The sequence below is a fragment of the Balaenoptera physalus genome (assembly GCF_965194825.1).
Source record: "Balaenoptera physalus genome assembly, chromosome: 2".
Taxonomy (NCBI): domain Eukaryota; kingdom Metazoa; phylum Chordata; class Mammalia; order Artiodactyla; family Balaenopteridae; genus Balaenoptera; species Balaenoptera physalus.
Window position 1 is genome coordinate 171735647 of NC_138883.1, and position 18253 is coordinate 171753899.

The 18253-nt window shown below is 39.2% G+C and overlaps 1 protein-coding gene across 3 annotated transcripts in view; it reads left to right on the top strand.

The window, feature by feature from the left end:
• The window catches only part of PRPF18 (pre-mRNA processing factor 18), a 50120-nt gene that overhangs the window by 30460 nt on the left and 1407 nt on the right, over nucleotides 1-18253 (top strand). For all 3 annotated transcript variants that reach the window (XM_082452922.1, XM_082452923.1, XM_082452924.1), the window contains one exon: nucleotides 262-417. In XM_082452922.1, the coding sequence (XP_082309048.1) occupies nucleotides 262-417 (156 nt within the window). The remainder of the gene's footprint in view (nucleotides 1-261; nucleotides 418-18253) is intronic.

Below are 18253 nucleotides of genomic sequence, written 5' to 3' on the forward strand. Positions count from 1 at the left end.
CTTCAAAGGAATGTTTTGTCTTTTTACTCACTGGGTTAGCGTTGGTTTCTGTTTTTCCACAGACATTTGTGGTCCTGGGTAAGCATGTCAGTCACCCCATATTTTAGTTTCTTTTGTTCGAATAATGGGAATGGTAATATTTTCAACACGCCCAAGAGATGGATGAAAATTTCATCACGAAGGGCTGTGAAATACTAAATGAAAATTTGGACCAGCGGAATATTTCTGCTTTCCTGATGTCTTCTTCAACTCTCTTTTTAGGCTAATGACGCTTATCTTCAGATGGCCATTGGAAATGCCCCTTGGCCCATTGGTGTCACTATGGTGGGCATCCATGCCAGAACTGGTAGGGAAAAGATTTTTTCCAAGCACGTGGCACATGTTTTAAATGATGAGACGCAGCGGAAATATATTCAGGTAAGCAGTTTGGAGGGCAAAGTGCTCTGGAGGTTAACATTCCCCGGTTCTTAAACTAAGTTTTGAGAGGAGGAGAATTATAGTGATAGGATATAGCATAATAGGATGCAAGTCCACTCTTTATGTAAGTTGTACTTGTATTTAAGACACCTTGCACTGTACTGTAAAATAGAAACCTTTTAGGTTTCATATATGATGTAAGACAGGGTGAAGTGTTGTGCTTTAATTACCTCAGTAGTGAAATAAAACTATTGCTGTTCGCTTTGGGAGTTTACTAAAGAATGACGAATTTAGAGTATTTTGCAATAATTCACATTTTGTTACTTTCAAGGTAGATTAACATCTAGGCTAAAAAGGTATGAATGGTAAACATATGGCTAGTAAATATTTTTAAATACTTTATAACAACACTTCGGTACACAAATAGATTTAAAGTATTTATAGTTTATTTTCTTAAAGTTATACCTGCCTCACATAAACCTGGTTACACTGCTATTGGGTTAAACTTTTCTTTTTAGTGGGAAAAAACCCTCAACTGTAATCTAGCTTTTGCCAAGGTGTCAGAAATCCCAGGTTGTGTCTGTATAATGACTTTTGCTGGACGTTAACTCTAAAGCTTGAAGATGAAACTCTGAAAGTTTATTTAAAGTGTAAGATTCACTTAAAATGCCGCAAGTGCTTTCAGAATTTGTGCCAGACAGCAGTCTATATCATGTTCATGGATTATCTTTTTATTTCATTTCAATTCCAAGTGCTAAAGGTTATTTTGTGTCATGCTTTGTACCTTATTCATACATATTAGCATTTTAAGATATGATTTCAACCTGACCCCCTAATGTGAACTGTAGAACTTACAGAGTTCAAATATACTTGTGGAAATTCAAAACATTTCCATTTTCTTAATAACCACCATTGACCGTATCGAAGGCAAAAAGCTTTTAGTTGGGGAAAAAAAAAGGTGGTTTGGCTTTAATAGAAAACAGCTGCCAGTGATTAAATTTGCTAATTGTGTTCAGCTATACCATGGCCAAAGCTATAGTGTGTATAAGAGTTCATATAATTAGATAAATTGTCTTAAAGACAACATCTTCTTTAGACAATGGTATGATTACCATCATCTTATAAACTGATTTTTCTGTTTAAAAATATGCCTAGTATTTTAAAGACTTCTGGTTTATTTTGGAAGCTATACAGGACCTATCCTCCCTCCATTTTTCTTCCTTTTTAACTCTTCTCTTCCCATTAAAATGTTTTTCCCCCTTTTTCCCAAGGTGATTGGGGAAAATTGGCAAACATACTGTATCTGAACTTTAAGAAGGTGTTTGACCTAAATCCAATAATATTCTTGTGTACAGATGTAAATATAGAATAATCAGGTGGACTCAGCTTGTTGAGTGAGAGAAGCCATGCATACTAAATAATGGATCCGTGTCTGTTTGGGTGCATGCTAGGGACACGCCATGGGGCTCTTAGTGACCTCAATACTGTGCTATTCAACAATTTTAATGACCAGTTTGGATGACTGTACTGAGAGGTATATTTATCAGATTAACAGACAGTAAGAACAGAAGGGATAGGGTGTGCGTTCAGGTGGAAAAGAAATTTGCATTCCAGAAGTTCTTGACAGACTGAAGAAAAAAGCAGATTCTAAAAATATAATATTTAGCAATGATGACCGTAAAGAAATTTGGAAGTCTAACCCAGTTAGACTTCTAGCAAGTCAAGTTAGACTTGAGCGAACAGTTTGAGCGATGTATATGAGGAAGAATTAGGGAATTTAAGTACAATAACAGCAGTACAGTATGGCTACTGGAAAGTCTAATGATAGCTTATGCTACATTATTAGATGTAATAATGTAGTATAAGTTCCACAAGGCAAGAGCATAGTTCTCTGTCGTATCCGCAGAGTCTGGAATAGTACTCATGGTGGGTGCTCAGTAAATATTTGCCGAATGAATGAATACTCTAGAGGACGAGAGAGGTGAAAGTCTTCCTTTTTTTTTTTCTAGTCCTTGAGAAAGGAGACTCTTGGTGGGGGTCTGGGTAACTATAGCTAATGAGAGAACTTTCTGGTGGAAGAGGGATTAAACTTGTCCCATACAGTTAAGGACCAGGTAAGGTATAGGAATGAAGGCTCATTTCTAATCAGTGTAAGGAAAGGATTCTTTCTTTTTTTAATCTTTTTATTTTGAAACAATGAGAGACTGGTAAGAGGTTGCAAAAATAGTACAAAGAACCTTTTTAACAGGCAGAATTGCCCCAAAATAGGAGTAGGGCTGCTTTAGAAGATATGGGGGCGATCCCTACCACTTGATGTGTGCAAACATCCAGTTAACTGTTGCCCCTTCTGGTCTGTTGATTTCTCTGACACTTCTCTGCCGTTTTCCCTGGAGACCATTGCTTAAACCTGAGGTTGCAAACTCACACAGCCAGGATAGTCCGGTAGCAGGTGAGCTGAGTGTTAAGAAGCCCCTGACCCTCGGGCTCTCTTTACTTTTCCTTTTTCATGTAGCCACAGGTAGAAGCAGTATTTTCGTTTTCCTCTCAGCTCTGTGATAAGAACGGTGGACAGTTGATTACCAATGTTGTGTTAGTTTAACTATACTCCAATATAAAATAAAAACTTTAAAAAGTGGACAGCGCAAGCACAGTGTGAAGTGTCAGCGGAGTCTTAGCCTCAGCGTTACTGGAGTCACTTCAGCTCATTGTTACCTTGTAGGAATATGGTGCTAGTGTTGTTCCATCTTCCTTTATTTTTTAGTGAGATAACTAGAATCCTTAATTTTTTTAAAAAGCATATGCTCCTATTTTTAAAATATTGACAATAACAAAAACAAAAAATTAGCATTGTGTGAGGCCAAATAAAGTACCAGTTTTTGATCTGTCTTAAAATAAACCCATAGTGCAGCTCAAGGCAGAATGCTGCCACCCCCATGTTAGCGTTTTACGAAATTCTTGATTACAATTAACCGAGTGATTTCCTAAGCTGTCTTTTAAATCTCTCTCCTCTTATTTTGGTATTTGGGTGAGGTTGAGTTGAATTATTCCTACAAAGGGACAGTTTAAATATATTATTTGAAGTTTAAGTCAGGAAGTGACACACTTAAAGGATCAGGTAGTAAATATTTTAGGCTTTGGGCTTCATAGGTCTCCGCTACGACTCTTCAACCCTGCAGCTGTGTGAAAGCAGCCAGTGGCCGTGTTCCAGTAAAACTCCATTTATAAAAGGGGCGAGTGGCCCGTGGGCCGTAGTTTGCTGACCCCTGGTAAATGTATAAACCCAAACCTTTTCTACGTTAAGATATTTGCTGAGGAGGTAATAGTGAAAGTCATTTAATAGGGTAATTTTTCTTCTTTTAATTTTTTTTAACATCTTTATTGGAGTATAATTGCTTTACAATGGTGTATTAGTTTCTGCTGTATAACAAAGTGAATCAGCTATATGTATACATATATCCCCATATCTCTTCCCTCTTGTGTCTCCCTCCCACCCTCTCTATCCCACCCCTCGAGGGGGGACACAAAGCACCAAGCTGATCTCCCTGTGCTATGCAGCTGCTTCCCACTAGCTATCTATTTTACATTTGGTAGTGTATATATGTCCATGCCACTCTCTCACTTTGTCCCAGCTTACCCTTCCCCCTTCCCGTGTCCTCAAGTCCATTCTCTACGTCTACGTCTTTATTCCTGTCCTGCCCCTACATTCTTCAGAACCATTTTTTTTTTTTTTTAAGATTCCAAATATATGTGTTAGCATATGGTATTTGTTTTTCTCTTTCTGACTTACTTCACTCTGTATGACAGTCTCTAGGTCCATCCACCTCACTGCAAATAACTCAGTTTCATTTCTTTTTATGGCTGAGTAGTATTCCATTGTATATATGTGCCACATCTTCTTTATCCATTCATCTGTCGATGGACACTTAGGTTGCTTCTGTGTCCTGGCTATTGTAAATAGTTCTGCAATGAACATTGTGGTACATGAATTTTTGAATTATGGTTTTCTCAGGGTATATGCCCAGTAGTGGGATAGCTGGGTCATTTGGTAGTTCTATTTTAGTTTTTTTTTTAAATTTTTATTTATTTATTTTATTTATTTTTTAGCTGTGTTGGGTCTTCGTTTCTGTGCGAGGGCTTTCTCTAGTTGTGGCAAGCGGGGGCCACTCTTCATCGTGGTGCGCAGGCCTCTCACTATCGCGGCCTCTCCTGTTGCAGAGCACAGGCTCCAGTCTTGCAGGCACAGTAGTTGTGGCTCACAGGCTCAGTTGCTCCGCGGCATGTGGGATCCTCCCAGACCAGGGCTCGAACCCGTGTCCCCTGCATTGGCAGGCAGATTCTCAACCACTGCGCCACCAGGGAAGCCCCATCTTAACCATTTTTAAGTGTACAGTTCATCAGTTAGACTTTAAAAAAATTATTTATTTATTTATTTATTTATATATTTATTTTTGGCTGTGTTGGGTCTTCGTTTCTGTGCGAGGGCTTTCTCCAGTTGCGGCAAGCGGGGGCCACTCTTCATCGTGGTGTGCGGGCCTCTCACTGTCATGGCCTCTCTTGTTGCGGAGCACAGGCTCCAGACGCGCAGGCTCAGCAGTTGTGGCTCGCGGGCCTAGTTGCTCCGCGGCATGTGGGATCTTCCCAGACCAGGGCTCGAACCCGTGTACCCTGCATTGGCAGGCAGATTCTCAACCACTGCACCACCAGGGAAGCCCTATTTTTAGTTTTTTAAGGAACCTCCATACTGTTCTCCATAGTGGCTGTATCAATTTACATTCCCAGTAACAGTGCAAGAGGGTTCCCTTTTCTCCACACCCTCTCCAGCATTTATTGTTTGTAGATTTTTTGATGATGGCCGTTCTGACCGGTGTGAAGTGATATCTCATTGCGGTTTTGATTTGCATTTCTCTAATGATTAGTGATGATGAGCATCCTTTCATGTGTTTGTTGGCAATCTGTATATCTTCTTTGGAGAAATGTCTATTTAGGTCTTCTGCCCATTTTTGGATTGGGTTGTTTGCTTTTTTGAGCTGCATGAGCTGCTTGTATATTTTGGAGATTAATCCTTTGTCATTTGCTTCGTTTGCAAATATTTCCTCCCATTCTGAGGGTTGTCTTTTTGTCTGTTTATGGTTTCCTTTGCTGTGCAAAAGCTTTTAAGTTTCATTAGGTCCCATTTGTTTATTTTTGTTTTTATTTCCATTTTTCTAGGAGGTGGGTCAAAAAGGATCTTGCTGTGATTTAGGTCATAGAGTGTTCTGCCTACGTTTTCCTCTAAGAGTTTTATAGTGTCTGGCCTTACATTTAGCTCTTTAATCCATTTTGAGTTTATTTTTGTGTATGGTGTTAGGGAGTGTTCTAATTTCATTCTTTTACATGTAGCTGTCCAGTTTTCCCAGCACCACTTATTGAAGAGGCTGTCTTTTCACCATTGTATATTCTTGACTCCTTTATCAAGGATAAGGTGACCATATGTGCGTGGGTTTATCTCTGGGCTTTCTGTCCTGTTCCATTGATCTATATTTCTGTTTTTGTGCCAGTACCATACTTTCTTGATTACTGTAGCTTTGTAATATAGTCTGAAGTCTGGGAGCCTGATTCCTCCAGCCCCATTTTTCTTTCTCAAGATTGCTTTGGCTATTCGGGGTCTTTTGTGTTTCCATACAAATTGTGAAATTTTTTGTTCTAGTTCTGTGAAAAGTGCCCTTGGTAGTTTGATAGGGATTGCACTGAATCTGTAGATTGCTTTGGGTAGTATAGTCATTTTCACAATGTTGATTCTTCCAATCCAGGAACATGGTATATCTCTCCATCTGTTTGTATCATCTTTAATTTCTTTCATCAGTGTCTTATAGTTTTCTGCCTACAGGTCTTTTGTCTCCTTAGGTAGGTTTATTCCTAGGTATTTTATTCTTTTTGTTGCAGTGGTAAACGGGAGTGTTTCCCTAACTTCTCTTTCAGATTTTTCATCATTAGTGTATAGGAATGCAAGAGATTTTTGTGCATTAATTTTGTATCCTGCTACTTTACCAAATTCATTGATTAGCTCTAGTAGTTTTCTGGTAGCATCTTTAGGATTCTCTATGTATAGTATCATGTCATCTGCAAACAGTGACAGTTTTACTTCTTCTTTTCTGGTTTGGATTCCTTTTATTTCTTTTTCTTCTCTGATTGCTGTGGCTAAAACTTCCAAAACTATGTTGAATAAAATTTTTCTTTTTAAATTGAGATATAATAAACCTTAGTAAACAGTGGAGCCTGTGAAGTGTACTAATCTTAATTGTACAGCTCAATGATTCCTCATATATATGTGATATTTATCAAGACATAAAATGAGGTCTGGACCATAGGAGATTTCAAGCAGCACCCCTGAAGTTTCCCTCATTCCTTTTCCCAGCCTAATTCCTCCTCCCATCAGAAATAACCACGGTTTTGACATGTGTCATTATTGGTTAATTTTGCCAGTTCTTGGACATCATTTAAATGAAATCTTGCAATATATAATTATTTTTTTTATGTAGAAATATTGGTGAGAAGTAACTGTTTTCTGAAATATGGCAAAAACAATTCAGGGGGCTCTCTACTGTAACATGATTTCATCTTTGGGTTTTATGCAAACCTCTATAGAATTTAAACTGTGAAAGTTGTTTGAAGTGTTCTCTTTCTCACAAAAATTAAACACACCACAGGGAGGGTTTGCTCACCATGTAGATCAAAGAGAAGTTGTATAGCTTATTGGCTAGCCTGAAATCTAGGGTGAGATGGAAATTGTTGGTAGGAACTTCAAGGACTTTGGTTGGTCTGCCAAATGCAGAGGTAGCCTTTGGCCCAGATTTGGGTAAAGCTTCTTCTACACAGATTAAAGGAAGTTCTTGATTATTTAGAGTCTTTTTTATAATTCAGTCATTTCAAGATATCTCTTGAAAAGGTTCATATCTTGGGTGTTCTTTACTTGTTGGTAAAGAAGAGCAGGAAGAAAAGCTGAAATTGACATCACACGGTGATTTGTCCTCCAGATCCCCTCCATCCTTCCTCACCTTGTTCTGTGCCCTGGAAACCTGGCTTTTATGAACAACATGGACAGGCTCCCTTGCCCTCTGACTTCTGAACGGGGCAGGCGATGAGAGGACTGGAAGGCATTGTGTAGGTGGGAGAAGAACGAGTTTGGGGTGTTTATTTCCCTGGCTTCATCCGTGTAGAGTCACTACACCCTTCCACCCAAGGCCACAGCCGTCTCCATACAGTTAGTTACCCTCTCTGGGTTTCTGGTAGCCACTCTTCTCTCTTGCCCCCTTAGAAAACAAGCTAGCCACAGCTTTGCAGCGTTGCCAGCTCATGGGTCCCGGTCTTGCCCATGCCTTTGTAAAGTCCTTGGGACTACTACCTTCAGATTACCCAGTTTGAGTATGCCCTTTGTTTCCTGTGGATACCCTCCCTGATTCCTACAGATTAGTCTGTCTGTGTGCTGTGTTACAACACAGGTTTCTTTGGGGATTAGAAGATGAAGGAGTAATATTCATTCCAAATAATTTTTCTCGAGCTTTCACTGTTCCAAAAGGCAAAATGTCCCGTAATCTTCTATGGCAAGTTGTGTTCAATAACCTTAAGTTTGTAAATTCCCTGGTAAAAACATCATTCCAGCATTTTATGTCAGATATTTATATCCGCATTTCAGATTTTGGCATGTTTCACCGGTACTAGAATTTGTCAAATTTAGTTGTTCATGGAACATTTGTAAATTTATAATATGTTCGTGAATTGCTGAAAATGGTATAACAGAAACATTACTGCAGTGAGTGATCACAACTTGATTCATGTGTTGTATGCACATGTCATGGTTAGCTGATAAACACTCCCTATGCATCAGATTATATGTCACACATTTGTGGGTCAAGTGGCCTTATGCTACCTCCTGGCATTCTTGGCTCTGATAAACCATTTCTTAAAGGCAAGTTGTTTTGGTAGCAAACTGTTTACCCATTTAATAACTTCCTGGCATATTAAAACAAATTTTTAGAGGAAAATAGTGCTATCATTTCTCTTTCACATACATTACCTTTTAATATTACAGAACACCATTGTTGGGTAGAAGCACATTGTGGGGAATGCTGGTCTAAACTGTGCCACGTTTCTTTTTAGCTGGCAGCTAAATAGACATTTAACTTGGGGTGTTAACTCTTATATTTCTCAACCACATGCTTAAAAAAAAAAGTCAGATCACCCTGCAGTGTGAAGGCCTTGTCGTCAAATAAATAAAATCTTTGCTCAAATTGGTCATTTGGCATACATTTTTAGCTAACTTCATTACGTACATGAGTGCTGTTTTCAAAATGGAATTATCACTTGTAATTTGTTCCTTTCTGTGAAGTGATGAACCTTTGAACTGGAAATAATGTTCTTTTATATATCAAATATTCAGACAAGTAAAAATTGAGAGCAGCTCTCTATTTCTTACCATACACTCCAGAAGAAGATTTAGTCCCAAACTATTAGTTTTCTTTAATTTTCCACTAAGTCCTACAGATCCTGAGTATTTTAATACATTTAATACTTGCATTGGGACTCTTCATTAGAAGCAGCATGAGATTGCCTTCATCTGCCATCATCCCAAGTAGCTAGATCCAGATCAGGTATTAAAAAGTCTAGAATGAGTAATTCACATCAACTCAATTTTAATCATATACTTGTAAGAAAAGAATTCCTGTGGACACTTCTTGAAGGCTTGGCCTTTTTATGTATGGCTATGAATGTTAGTTGATATTGTAGAAATTAGCTTTTCATCATTAAGTACACATTTTTTGAAAATCACATTTCGAGTCAAATATGTATTCCTTTAGTCTGAAATTAGGATTAATTAGTAACTTAAATATCTCATGGTAATCCATTCCTTTATTAGAACCTTGGCAGTTTGTTGACAGAATTTAAATAGCTGCATGGAAAATGTTCTCAACTTATCCCTGTTCTTCATGTTCCTAGGCTGCACCACTAAACGCATCTGTGCTTTCGTTTTCAAGACTTTGTTCTTACAGGGTACACTAGTGACAGGAACAGAAATAATTGATAAAATGTCTTCCTTATACTTCAGTAAGGAGATTACTTAAAAACAAAAAAAGTCTTCCTCAAGTCCTATTAACTAATGATAGTTTATAAAATAAAAGGCAAATCTAGCTAAAAGGGTATGATTGTAATTTGGTTTGGTTTTAAAAAGCATTTGTTTTCTGCAGTGATAAAAAATTGCTGTTTTTTGAGTTGATGCAGGTTGATTGTTTTAATGGTTCATTGATTTATCTGGATATAAACAACTCTCTCCAGGATTTGTATCCTGTATCACATACTGTGATACACCAAACTGTATATGTAATTGATATTTTTATGCCTTATCTAGAATATGCTGTAGTGCTTGCAATTAGGTTGTTTAAAAATTGTGGTGAAATATTAACCATTTAAAGAAAATCTTTGTTCAGCTCTACCATCTTAACCATTTTTTTTTAAAATTTTTATTTATTTATTTATTTATTTTTGGCTGTGTTGGGTCTTCGTTTCTATGCGAGGGCTTTCTCTAGTTGTGGCAAGCGGGGGCCACTCTTCATCGCAGTGCGCAGGCCTCTCACTATCGCGGCCTCTCCTGTTGCAGAGCACAGGCTCCAGACGTGCAGGCTCAGTAGTTGTGGCTCACGGGCTCAGTTGCTCCGCGGCATGTGGGATCCTCCCAGACCAGGGCTCGAACCCGTGTCCCCTGCATTGGCAGGCAGATTCTCAACCACTGCGCTACCAGGGAAGCCCCATCTTAACCATTTTTAAGTGTACAGTTCATCAGTTAGACTTTAAAAAATTTATTTATTTATTTATTTATTTATTTATTTATTTATTTATTTATGGCTGTGTTGGGTCTTCGTTTCTGTGCCAGGGCTTTCTCCAGTTGCGGCAAGTGGGGGCCACTCTTCATCGTGGTGTGCGGGCCTCTCACTATCGCGGCCTCTCTTGTTGCGGAGCACAGGCTCCAGACGCGCAGGCTCAGTACTTGTGGCTCACGGGCCTAGTTGCTCCGCGGCATGTGGGATCTTCCCAGACCAGGGCTCGAACCCGTGTCCCCTGCATTGGCAGGCAGATTCTCAACCACTGTGCCACCAGGGAAGCTCCACATCAGTTAGACTTTTAAGTGCAGAATGTTTTCCTAGAAACAATATTGATTTTTTAAAAAAATCAGTTTTAGTTAAATATTGTATGGGGAGAAAGTCATTAAGGAGCCATTAATGAGGACTCTGTAGAATCTGGAAAGGCTCAAGACATGGGACTTTCAGGTGCTTTTAAAAGACCGGACCAGGGACTTCCCTGGCGGTCCAGTAAGGCTCCACCTTCCACTGCAAGGGGTGCAGATTTGATCCTTGGTTGGGGAGTTAAGATTCCACATGCCTCAAGGCCAAAAAAAAAAAACCAAAACATAAAACAGAAGCAGTTTTGTAACACATTCAATAAAGACTTTAAAAAATGGTCCACATCAAAAAAATCTTAAAAAAAAAAAAAATTAAAGACTGGACCATGGGATGGTACTGAAAATGAAGGAGTGGTTGAGAATTATGATAAGTAGTCCAGAGGTTCCGTCTACCCTGTGCAAGTGGGCCCTCCTGCCTTTCTCCCTTATAGCAGAAAACAGGTTCACTTTCTGAGGGATTTGTAGCCTCAGGCAGGGTGAGATGCCCTACTCAAAACAGGCAACTCAAGTGAGGGTCTGTGTGTTGACAGATGAGACCTCTGGTTCCTTTTCTCCACTGGTCCCTCTGATGCTGGCAGCCAGGCTGTTATCCCACCTCAGGAAACAGGAGGGTTCTTCTCTGTGAACTGACCCAACGGAAAAGATGTACAGTTACTAACAATTAGTATTCTGCTAATGAAAAAACTAACTTGCTGCCATATTGTCCTAAAATGAAGTTCCATTGATGAGCCCTGCCCATTCGTTGAGTTTCCTTTAGCTCCTTATTGCCTTACTCATAAATATGCATGTTCACCTAGGATCATCAGACATTCAGGGAAAGTTTCCAACATGAAAGACAGAGACCAAAACACATGGCAAAAAAGGAGTTGAGAGAAACTGAATTATAGCATAGGGAACAGAAAAAACCCCTTTGATTAAAAAATTAATATCCTTAGATAAGGTTGTAACTATGAAATAACAATAGCTACAAAAAAAGAGAATTAAAACAAGCTTTCAGAAGTTAAACATTATAGCAGAAATTTAAAAATTAAATAAAAGGGTTATAAGATAAAGTTGAGGAAATCTCAGAACTTTGAAAGATACGAGAACAAAAGAGTCAATTTATAAGGTCTGCAACTATTCAAATTCCAGGAAAAAGAGAACAGAGAAATTGGAGGGTAGGAAATAAAGAATTAATGCAGGAAAAATTCCCAGAGCTAAAGGACATGCATTTCTAGAATGAAAAAAGAGCTCACTGAATTCATAGCAAATGAATAGGAAGGATCTCACATCAAGGCTCAATATAATGAAATATTGGAGGCCAATGATAAAGAGATTTTCAGTGCTTCTGGAGAAAAGAAACAGGTCACTTATGAAGACTCAGGAATTAAAATGCCCTCATACTTCTCATTAACGGTTCTGGAAGCTGGAAGACAGTGGAGCAATACCTTTGTATTAGTAAGGGAAAAAGTCTCCAACTCAGAATTCTATTCCCACATGAGCAGTCAAGTGTGAGTATAGGTTAAAGATATTTTCAGACAGGAAAAGTCTCAAAAATGTGACCCATCTTGTGTCACATACCCATGCTCTGGAATCATTATCATTGTAGCTAACACTTATATGGTGTTTACTGTGTGCTCACTGCAGCAATTTAGCACATATATATTCTCTCTCTCTCACATATGTAGTAAGAGGATGATACTATGATTTCTTTGTTTTACAAGTGGGGAAACTTAGGCATGGAAAAGTTATTTCCCAAGGTCACACAGCTAGTAAGTGGTGGAATTGGGATTTGAACTTGGATAGTCTTAACTCCACTATGTTATATTGCTAATACTTGAGGATGTACCCCACCAAAATGAGGGAAGCAAACAAAGATCCAGGAAACAAGATCCAGCACAGGAGCAGGGCAAAAGGAATTCCCAGGTTGAAGGTGAAGGGATGCTCTAGGATTGTAGCAGTACAAGGAGGTTTGGAATTCAGTTGATCTAGATTGGAACAGATAAGACAGAGGGCTCCAGGAAAAAAATGGAACAGATACACTACCTGATGTATTTGGTCGTATTGAGAGTAGTCTCACTGTTGGAGAATGAATTGGTATCTACACAGAAGAGCAAAAAGATGGGGAAAAATACCTAAGAAAAAGGATATTGGCACTGTTTTGGACAGTATTTGTGTAGACATTATGAGGTATATCCTGAACATCGTGTTCACTGAGAACTGTGACTTGGGGGAAGAGAGGGAGAGAAAGGCGCGTGTGTGCATACGTGGGGCCAGTGCACGTAGTGTAAGAGATGAAATCTTCACCTTTCATAGGAGATAGAAAAATAAAAACTGGGAAAAAATCAAGCACTGTCAGCGTGTAGTATTTAGAAATATGGCAGTAGATACCAGAAGAAACGCTTAAGAGATTTGGAGTGGTTGCCTTTGGGGTGCTGGAATTAGGGATTGGAAAGGGTGAGGCAGGGGACTGCTATTATTTGATAGAAGAACTATGTGATTTTAAAAATACATACAAGAACATGCACACAAAACATGGGATTACCCTTGGCTGTTCTCTGTCTGTCTCAGCCCATGTCATGTCAGCAAACCATGGTTGTCTCATGTTCAGATTACATCTGGGGTGATCCCTTCTTACCACCTGCACTGCCACCGTCTGGGTCTGGCACCTGACTGTCTTCTCTGGATGACTGCAGTGTCTCCTCTCTGCGCTTCTTTCCTTGCCCCTCTTCTGTTCAGTCTCTGTACGGCACCCAGAGGGATCCAGTTAAAATACAAACCAGACTGTGATGCTCTCTTGCTCAGAGCCCTACAGTCGCTCCCTAGTTCAGGGAGAGCCAGAGCCCTTCCAGTCACTTCCCACATCCACACGCGCCTCTTGCCTGCCTGACCTTCTCCATAACACTTGCCACCATCCAACACGTTAGATATTTACATATTCATTTTGTTTCTTGTCCGTTTTACATATTTTGTTTCTCGTCTGTCTTCCTTTATTAGAAAATATTCTCAATGAGGGTGAGGATTTTTTCTCTTTTTTTCTCCTGCTCTATTCCCAGAGCCTAGAGCAGTGCTTGGCACGTAGTAGGCACTGAATGAGGATTTATTGAATAAATGTATTGCTTTTACAAAAGTGAAAATTATATTTAAAAATACTACTAGTTTTTAAAAAGCTATTTGCAATTAGCTAAGCTAAGCAGCTCCTTGTCTTACTGGTTTAAGCGTCCCCAAGCAATTTGAAACTAAAATCCTGAGGGACCTAACTGAAAAAATTTGTTTCCATTTGGAAAATACTCATATGTTATCATCAGATTATGCCCCTTTAAAACTCTGTGCTGGGTGCTGTCAGTCCTTATGGCAAAAATTTACTGTAACGTTCCATGGTAACTGTTTATGATGGAGACTGTTGAGTTTCACAACTGTTTGACAGCTAAGATTTCAGACAGGGTACTCTTAATATTTACTTTTTAAGCATAGAGTCTGTTCAGTGAGTGTAAATAAGCATCACAGATATCTTCAATAAGGCACAGACACCTAAATTCTAATTCCTACAGTGTAAGGAAAATGACCCCCAGCCGTCTTAGCATCTGTTTGCCTTTCATTGGCTCATATAATTCTTGCTGTGTTTTGCTGCAGATTAAAGCTGTTTAGTCTTTCATTGGACTGTTCCCTTTCCTAGCTTTGCCTCTCTTCTCACCTGTTCCTTCAGGAGACTTAGGATCCTTTTAGTGATATCACATACATTTCCATGGCTACAGATCCAGTTCTGCAGCCACATGATTAGAATTCCCAGCAGGAGACGATGGACTATGAGAGGGCAGGGCCTTTGTCCTAAAGCGAACACCCGATTAGGCGCAACAGCGCCGGCAGAACGCGGAGCAGGCAGATTCCCTGGGCTTTCTTAGCACTGGCTGGCAAAAGTCTTCCTTCTTGGAAATCAGCTGAAAGGTAACCTCCCTCCACGCTCCCACTCCTTAAATAGCATAGTATGGACAATCTTTGAATCCACAAAGGGCTTGACGTAAAATGTCTGAAAACCATGTTTCTCTGATGTTGAATCTCTTAGATTATAGCTCACTTCATAGAAGTAATTTATATTTGTGTTATCTGCTTACTGTGGGACCAAAGAGATTTGGCAGGCTTTTTACCTCATTGTTTTGTTTTGGTTTTGGTGATTTCACTTAGCTTAAGTGTTCTTTGAATATGTAGGTAATTACAGAGTAAGAGTTCTAGATCTTTGGTGATGCTTTCGCTACCTGTTAACATTAGTATGTATTTTGAGGGGGTTTACCCTTCCTGCTCAGACTTCTAGATGCACTTTTCTGTTATTAGATTGTATAATTCCAGCAACATACTCTGCTTTTCCCACTGGGTCATGAAACTCTTTCTTCTTTTAAGAGCAGATGATATTTCATTGTATCATTTTTAGGAAAGGAAATGAATTTGGGGGGAATACTAGTTAAGTACCAGGCAGTGTGCTATATATTTTTTCGTATCTAATATAGACCTGAACATAGTCAACCTTTGGCTTCTGATGGGATTTCATTGTTCTTCTTACTGTGATAGGAACTGGGTCGTTTCAGTTTTTGTGACTGCAAGGTGAGAAACCTTAAAATAGTTTGTGCCAAAAATTGCTTTGGAGATCATTAAAATTAAGTGCTGCTGTTCTTGGTTGTCGTTTTTAATAAATTATCAATATTGCTATAGATGTCTAGATTTCAGTAAGACATCTGACAAAGTCTCTCCTTGTAAACAAGGACATTTGTAGGCTGGTAGATAAAAGAGTAAATAGGATTCAATGCTAGTTGTAAAACTTGCAGAATTGTTCTGGAGAGATCTATAGTGGCACATCGCAGGTTTCTGCTCTTGTCCCTGGCCTGTTTGTGAATTTGGATAATGACTTAGAGGCATGTTTGCTTGCTGGTGGATGAGAAAGCTAAGAAGAATAACTGAAAATAAAATGCCCACTAAGGATTTTAAAAGATCACAGACTGAAGGATGAGTTGAAAGGGACTGATTGAATCTTAATTGTGGCAGTTCTTGTCATCAGTTAAAAATATCACTATGAAGTTATAGACTGGATGAGAACTGGCCAAATTGTAGAAGAGATAGAAAGCATCTGAAATTTGTGACATCATGGGAATTTGTGGTGTGTATTGCATTTGTCTAAAAAGAACCGAAGGCCATGGTAACAGATGCCAAAGGTACAGAACAAAGGCAGTGTAGTAGTACTAAGACTACATTCTGCAGAATTGGCCAGGTCATGTTTGGGGTGTTGTGCTAGTTTTTATGATTATAGTACAATTTTTTTATTGTGTAATATTTGGGACGTAAAAAAGAATACATGGGATATGTAAGTTATGAAGCAAAGAATAAGATAGATGTGTAAAGGCCTTAATCCCAGCTTAAGAACTAGAACTTTCTGAAGATCATAGAATCTGTATTTTCCTCCTGTACCCCAGAAGTAACCATTATCCACAATTTGTCATTTCCTTGCTTTTTCAAAAATAATTCCACCATGTTATGTGTGTATTTCTAAGCAATATATTATTTTTAAGTTGTTTTTGAGTTGTATTAAAATGGTATACTAGTAGAAGAATCAATATTGTTAAAATGACCATACTACCCAAGGCAATCTACAGATTCAATGCAATCCCTATCAAAATACCAATGGCATTTTTCACAGAACTAGAACAACTAATTTTAAAATCTGTATGGAAACACAAAAGACGCCGAATGGCCAAAACGATCTTGAGAAAGAAGAACAGAGCTGGAGGAACTGTACTCCCTGACTTTCATCAAAACATTATGATACTGGCACAAAAACAGACACATAGATCAATGGAACAGGATAGAAAACCCAGAAATAAACCCATGGCTTATGGTCAGTTAATTTACGACAAAGGAAGCAAGAATATACAGTGCAGAAAAGACAGTCTCTTCAATAAGTGGTGCTGGGAAAACTGAACAGCTACATGTGAAAGAATGAAATTAGAACATTCTCTAACACCATATACAAAAATTAAATTCAAAATGGATTAAAGACCTAAGTGTAAGACCAGATACTGTAAAACTCCTAGCAGAAAACAGGCAAAACACTCTTTGACATAAATTGAAGCAATATTTTTTGAATCTGTCTTAGAGTAATGGAAACAAAAATAAACAAATGGGATCTAATTAAACTTATAAGCTGTTGTAGAGTAAAGGAAACCATTATCAAAACTAAAAGACAACCTACTGAATGAGAGAGAATATTTGCAAATGATATGACCGATAAAGGATTCATACCCAACGTATATAAACAGCTCATACAGCTCGACAAATAGCCCACTTAAAAAATGGGCAGAAGAACTGAATTGGCATTTTTCCAAAGAGGAAATGCAGATGGCCAACAGGCACATGAAAATATGCTCAACGTTGCTAATCATCAGGGAAATGCAAATCAAAACCACAATGTGATATCACCTCACATCTGTCAGAATGGCCATCATTAAAAAGTCTACAACTAACAGATGTTGGCAAGGATGAGGAGAAAAGGGAACTGTTGTACACTGTTGGTGGTAATGTGAATTGGTGCAGCCGCTGTGGAAAGCATTAAGGAGGTGTCTTAAAAAACTAAAAATAGAACTACCATATGACCCCGCAATTCTACTCCTGAGTATATATCCAGAAAAACCCAAAAACAGGGCTTCCCTGGTGGCGCAGTGGTTGAGAATCTGCCTGCCAATGCAGGGGACACGGGTTCGAGCCCTGGTCTGGGAAGATCCCACATGCCATGGAGCAGCTGGGCCCGTGGGCCACAATTGCTGAGCCTGCGCGTCTGGAGCCTGTGCTCCGCCACAAGAGAGACCGCGACAGTGAGAGGCCCGCACACAGCGATGAAGAGTGACCCACACTTGCCGCAACTAGAGAAAGCCCTCACACAGAAACGAAGACCCAACGCAGCCATAAATAAATAAATAAATAAATAAAATTAAAGAAAACAAAAACCAAAATCACTAATTTAAAAAGATACATGTAGCCTAATGTTCATAGCAGAACTATTTACAGTAGCCAAGACATGGAAACAGCCTAAGTGTCCATCAGCAGACGAATGGATAGAAGAGGTGGTACATATACACAATGGAGTACTGCTCAGCCATGAAGAGTGAAGCTTTGCCCTTTGCAGCTGCAGGGACGGACTTTGTGGGTGTTGTGCCCAAGTGAAACAAGTCAGAGAGAGACAGTGCCGTCACTGACAAGTGGAGTCTAAAAGATGCAGCAGACTAGTGAACGTAACAAAAAGAAGCAGACTCACAGACACAGGGAACAAACCAGTGGTTACCAGTTGGGGGGCGGGGGGAGAAAGGCAATATAGGGGAGGGGGAGGTACAAACTGTTGGGTGTAAGACAGGCACAGGGATGTACTGTACAACATGGGGAAGACAGCCAATATTTTGTAATAACTGTAAATGGAAAGTAACCTGTAAAAATTATATATAATAAAAAAAAAAGTTTTAAATGGTATAATACTGTATATAGCATTTTGCCACTTGCTTTTTTTTTTTGGCTGCGTTGGGTCTTCGATGTTGCCCGCGGGCTTTCTCTAGTTGCTGCGAGTGGGGGCTACTCTTCGTTGGCGGTGCACGGGCTTCTCACTGTGGTGGCCTC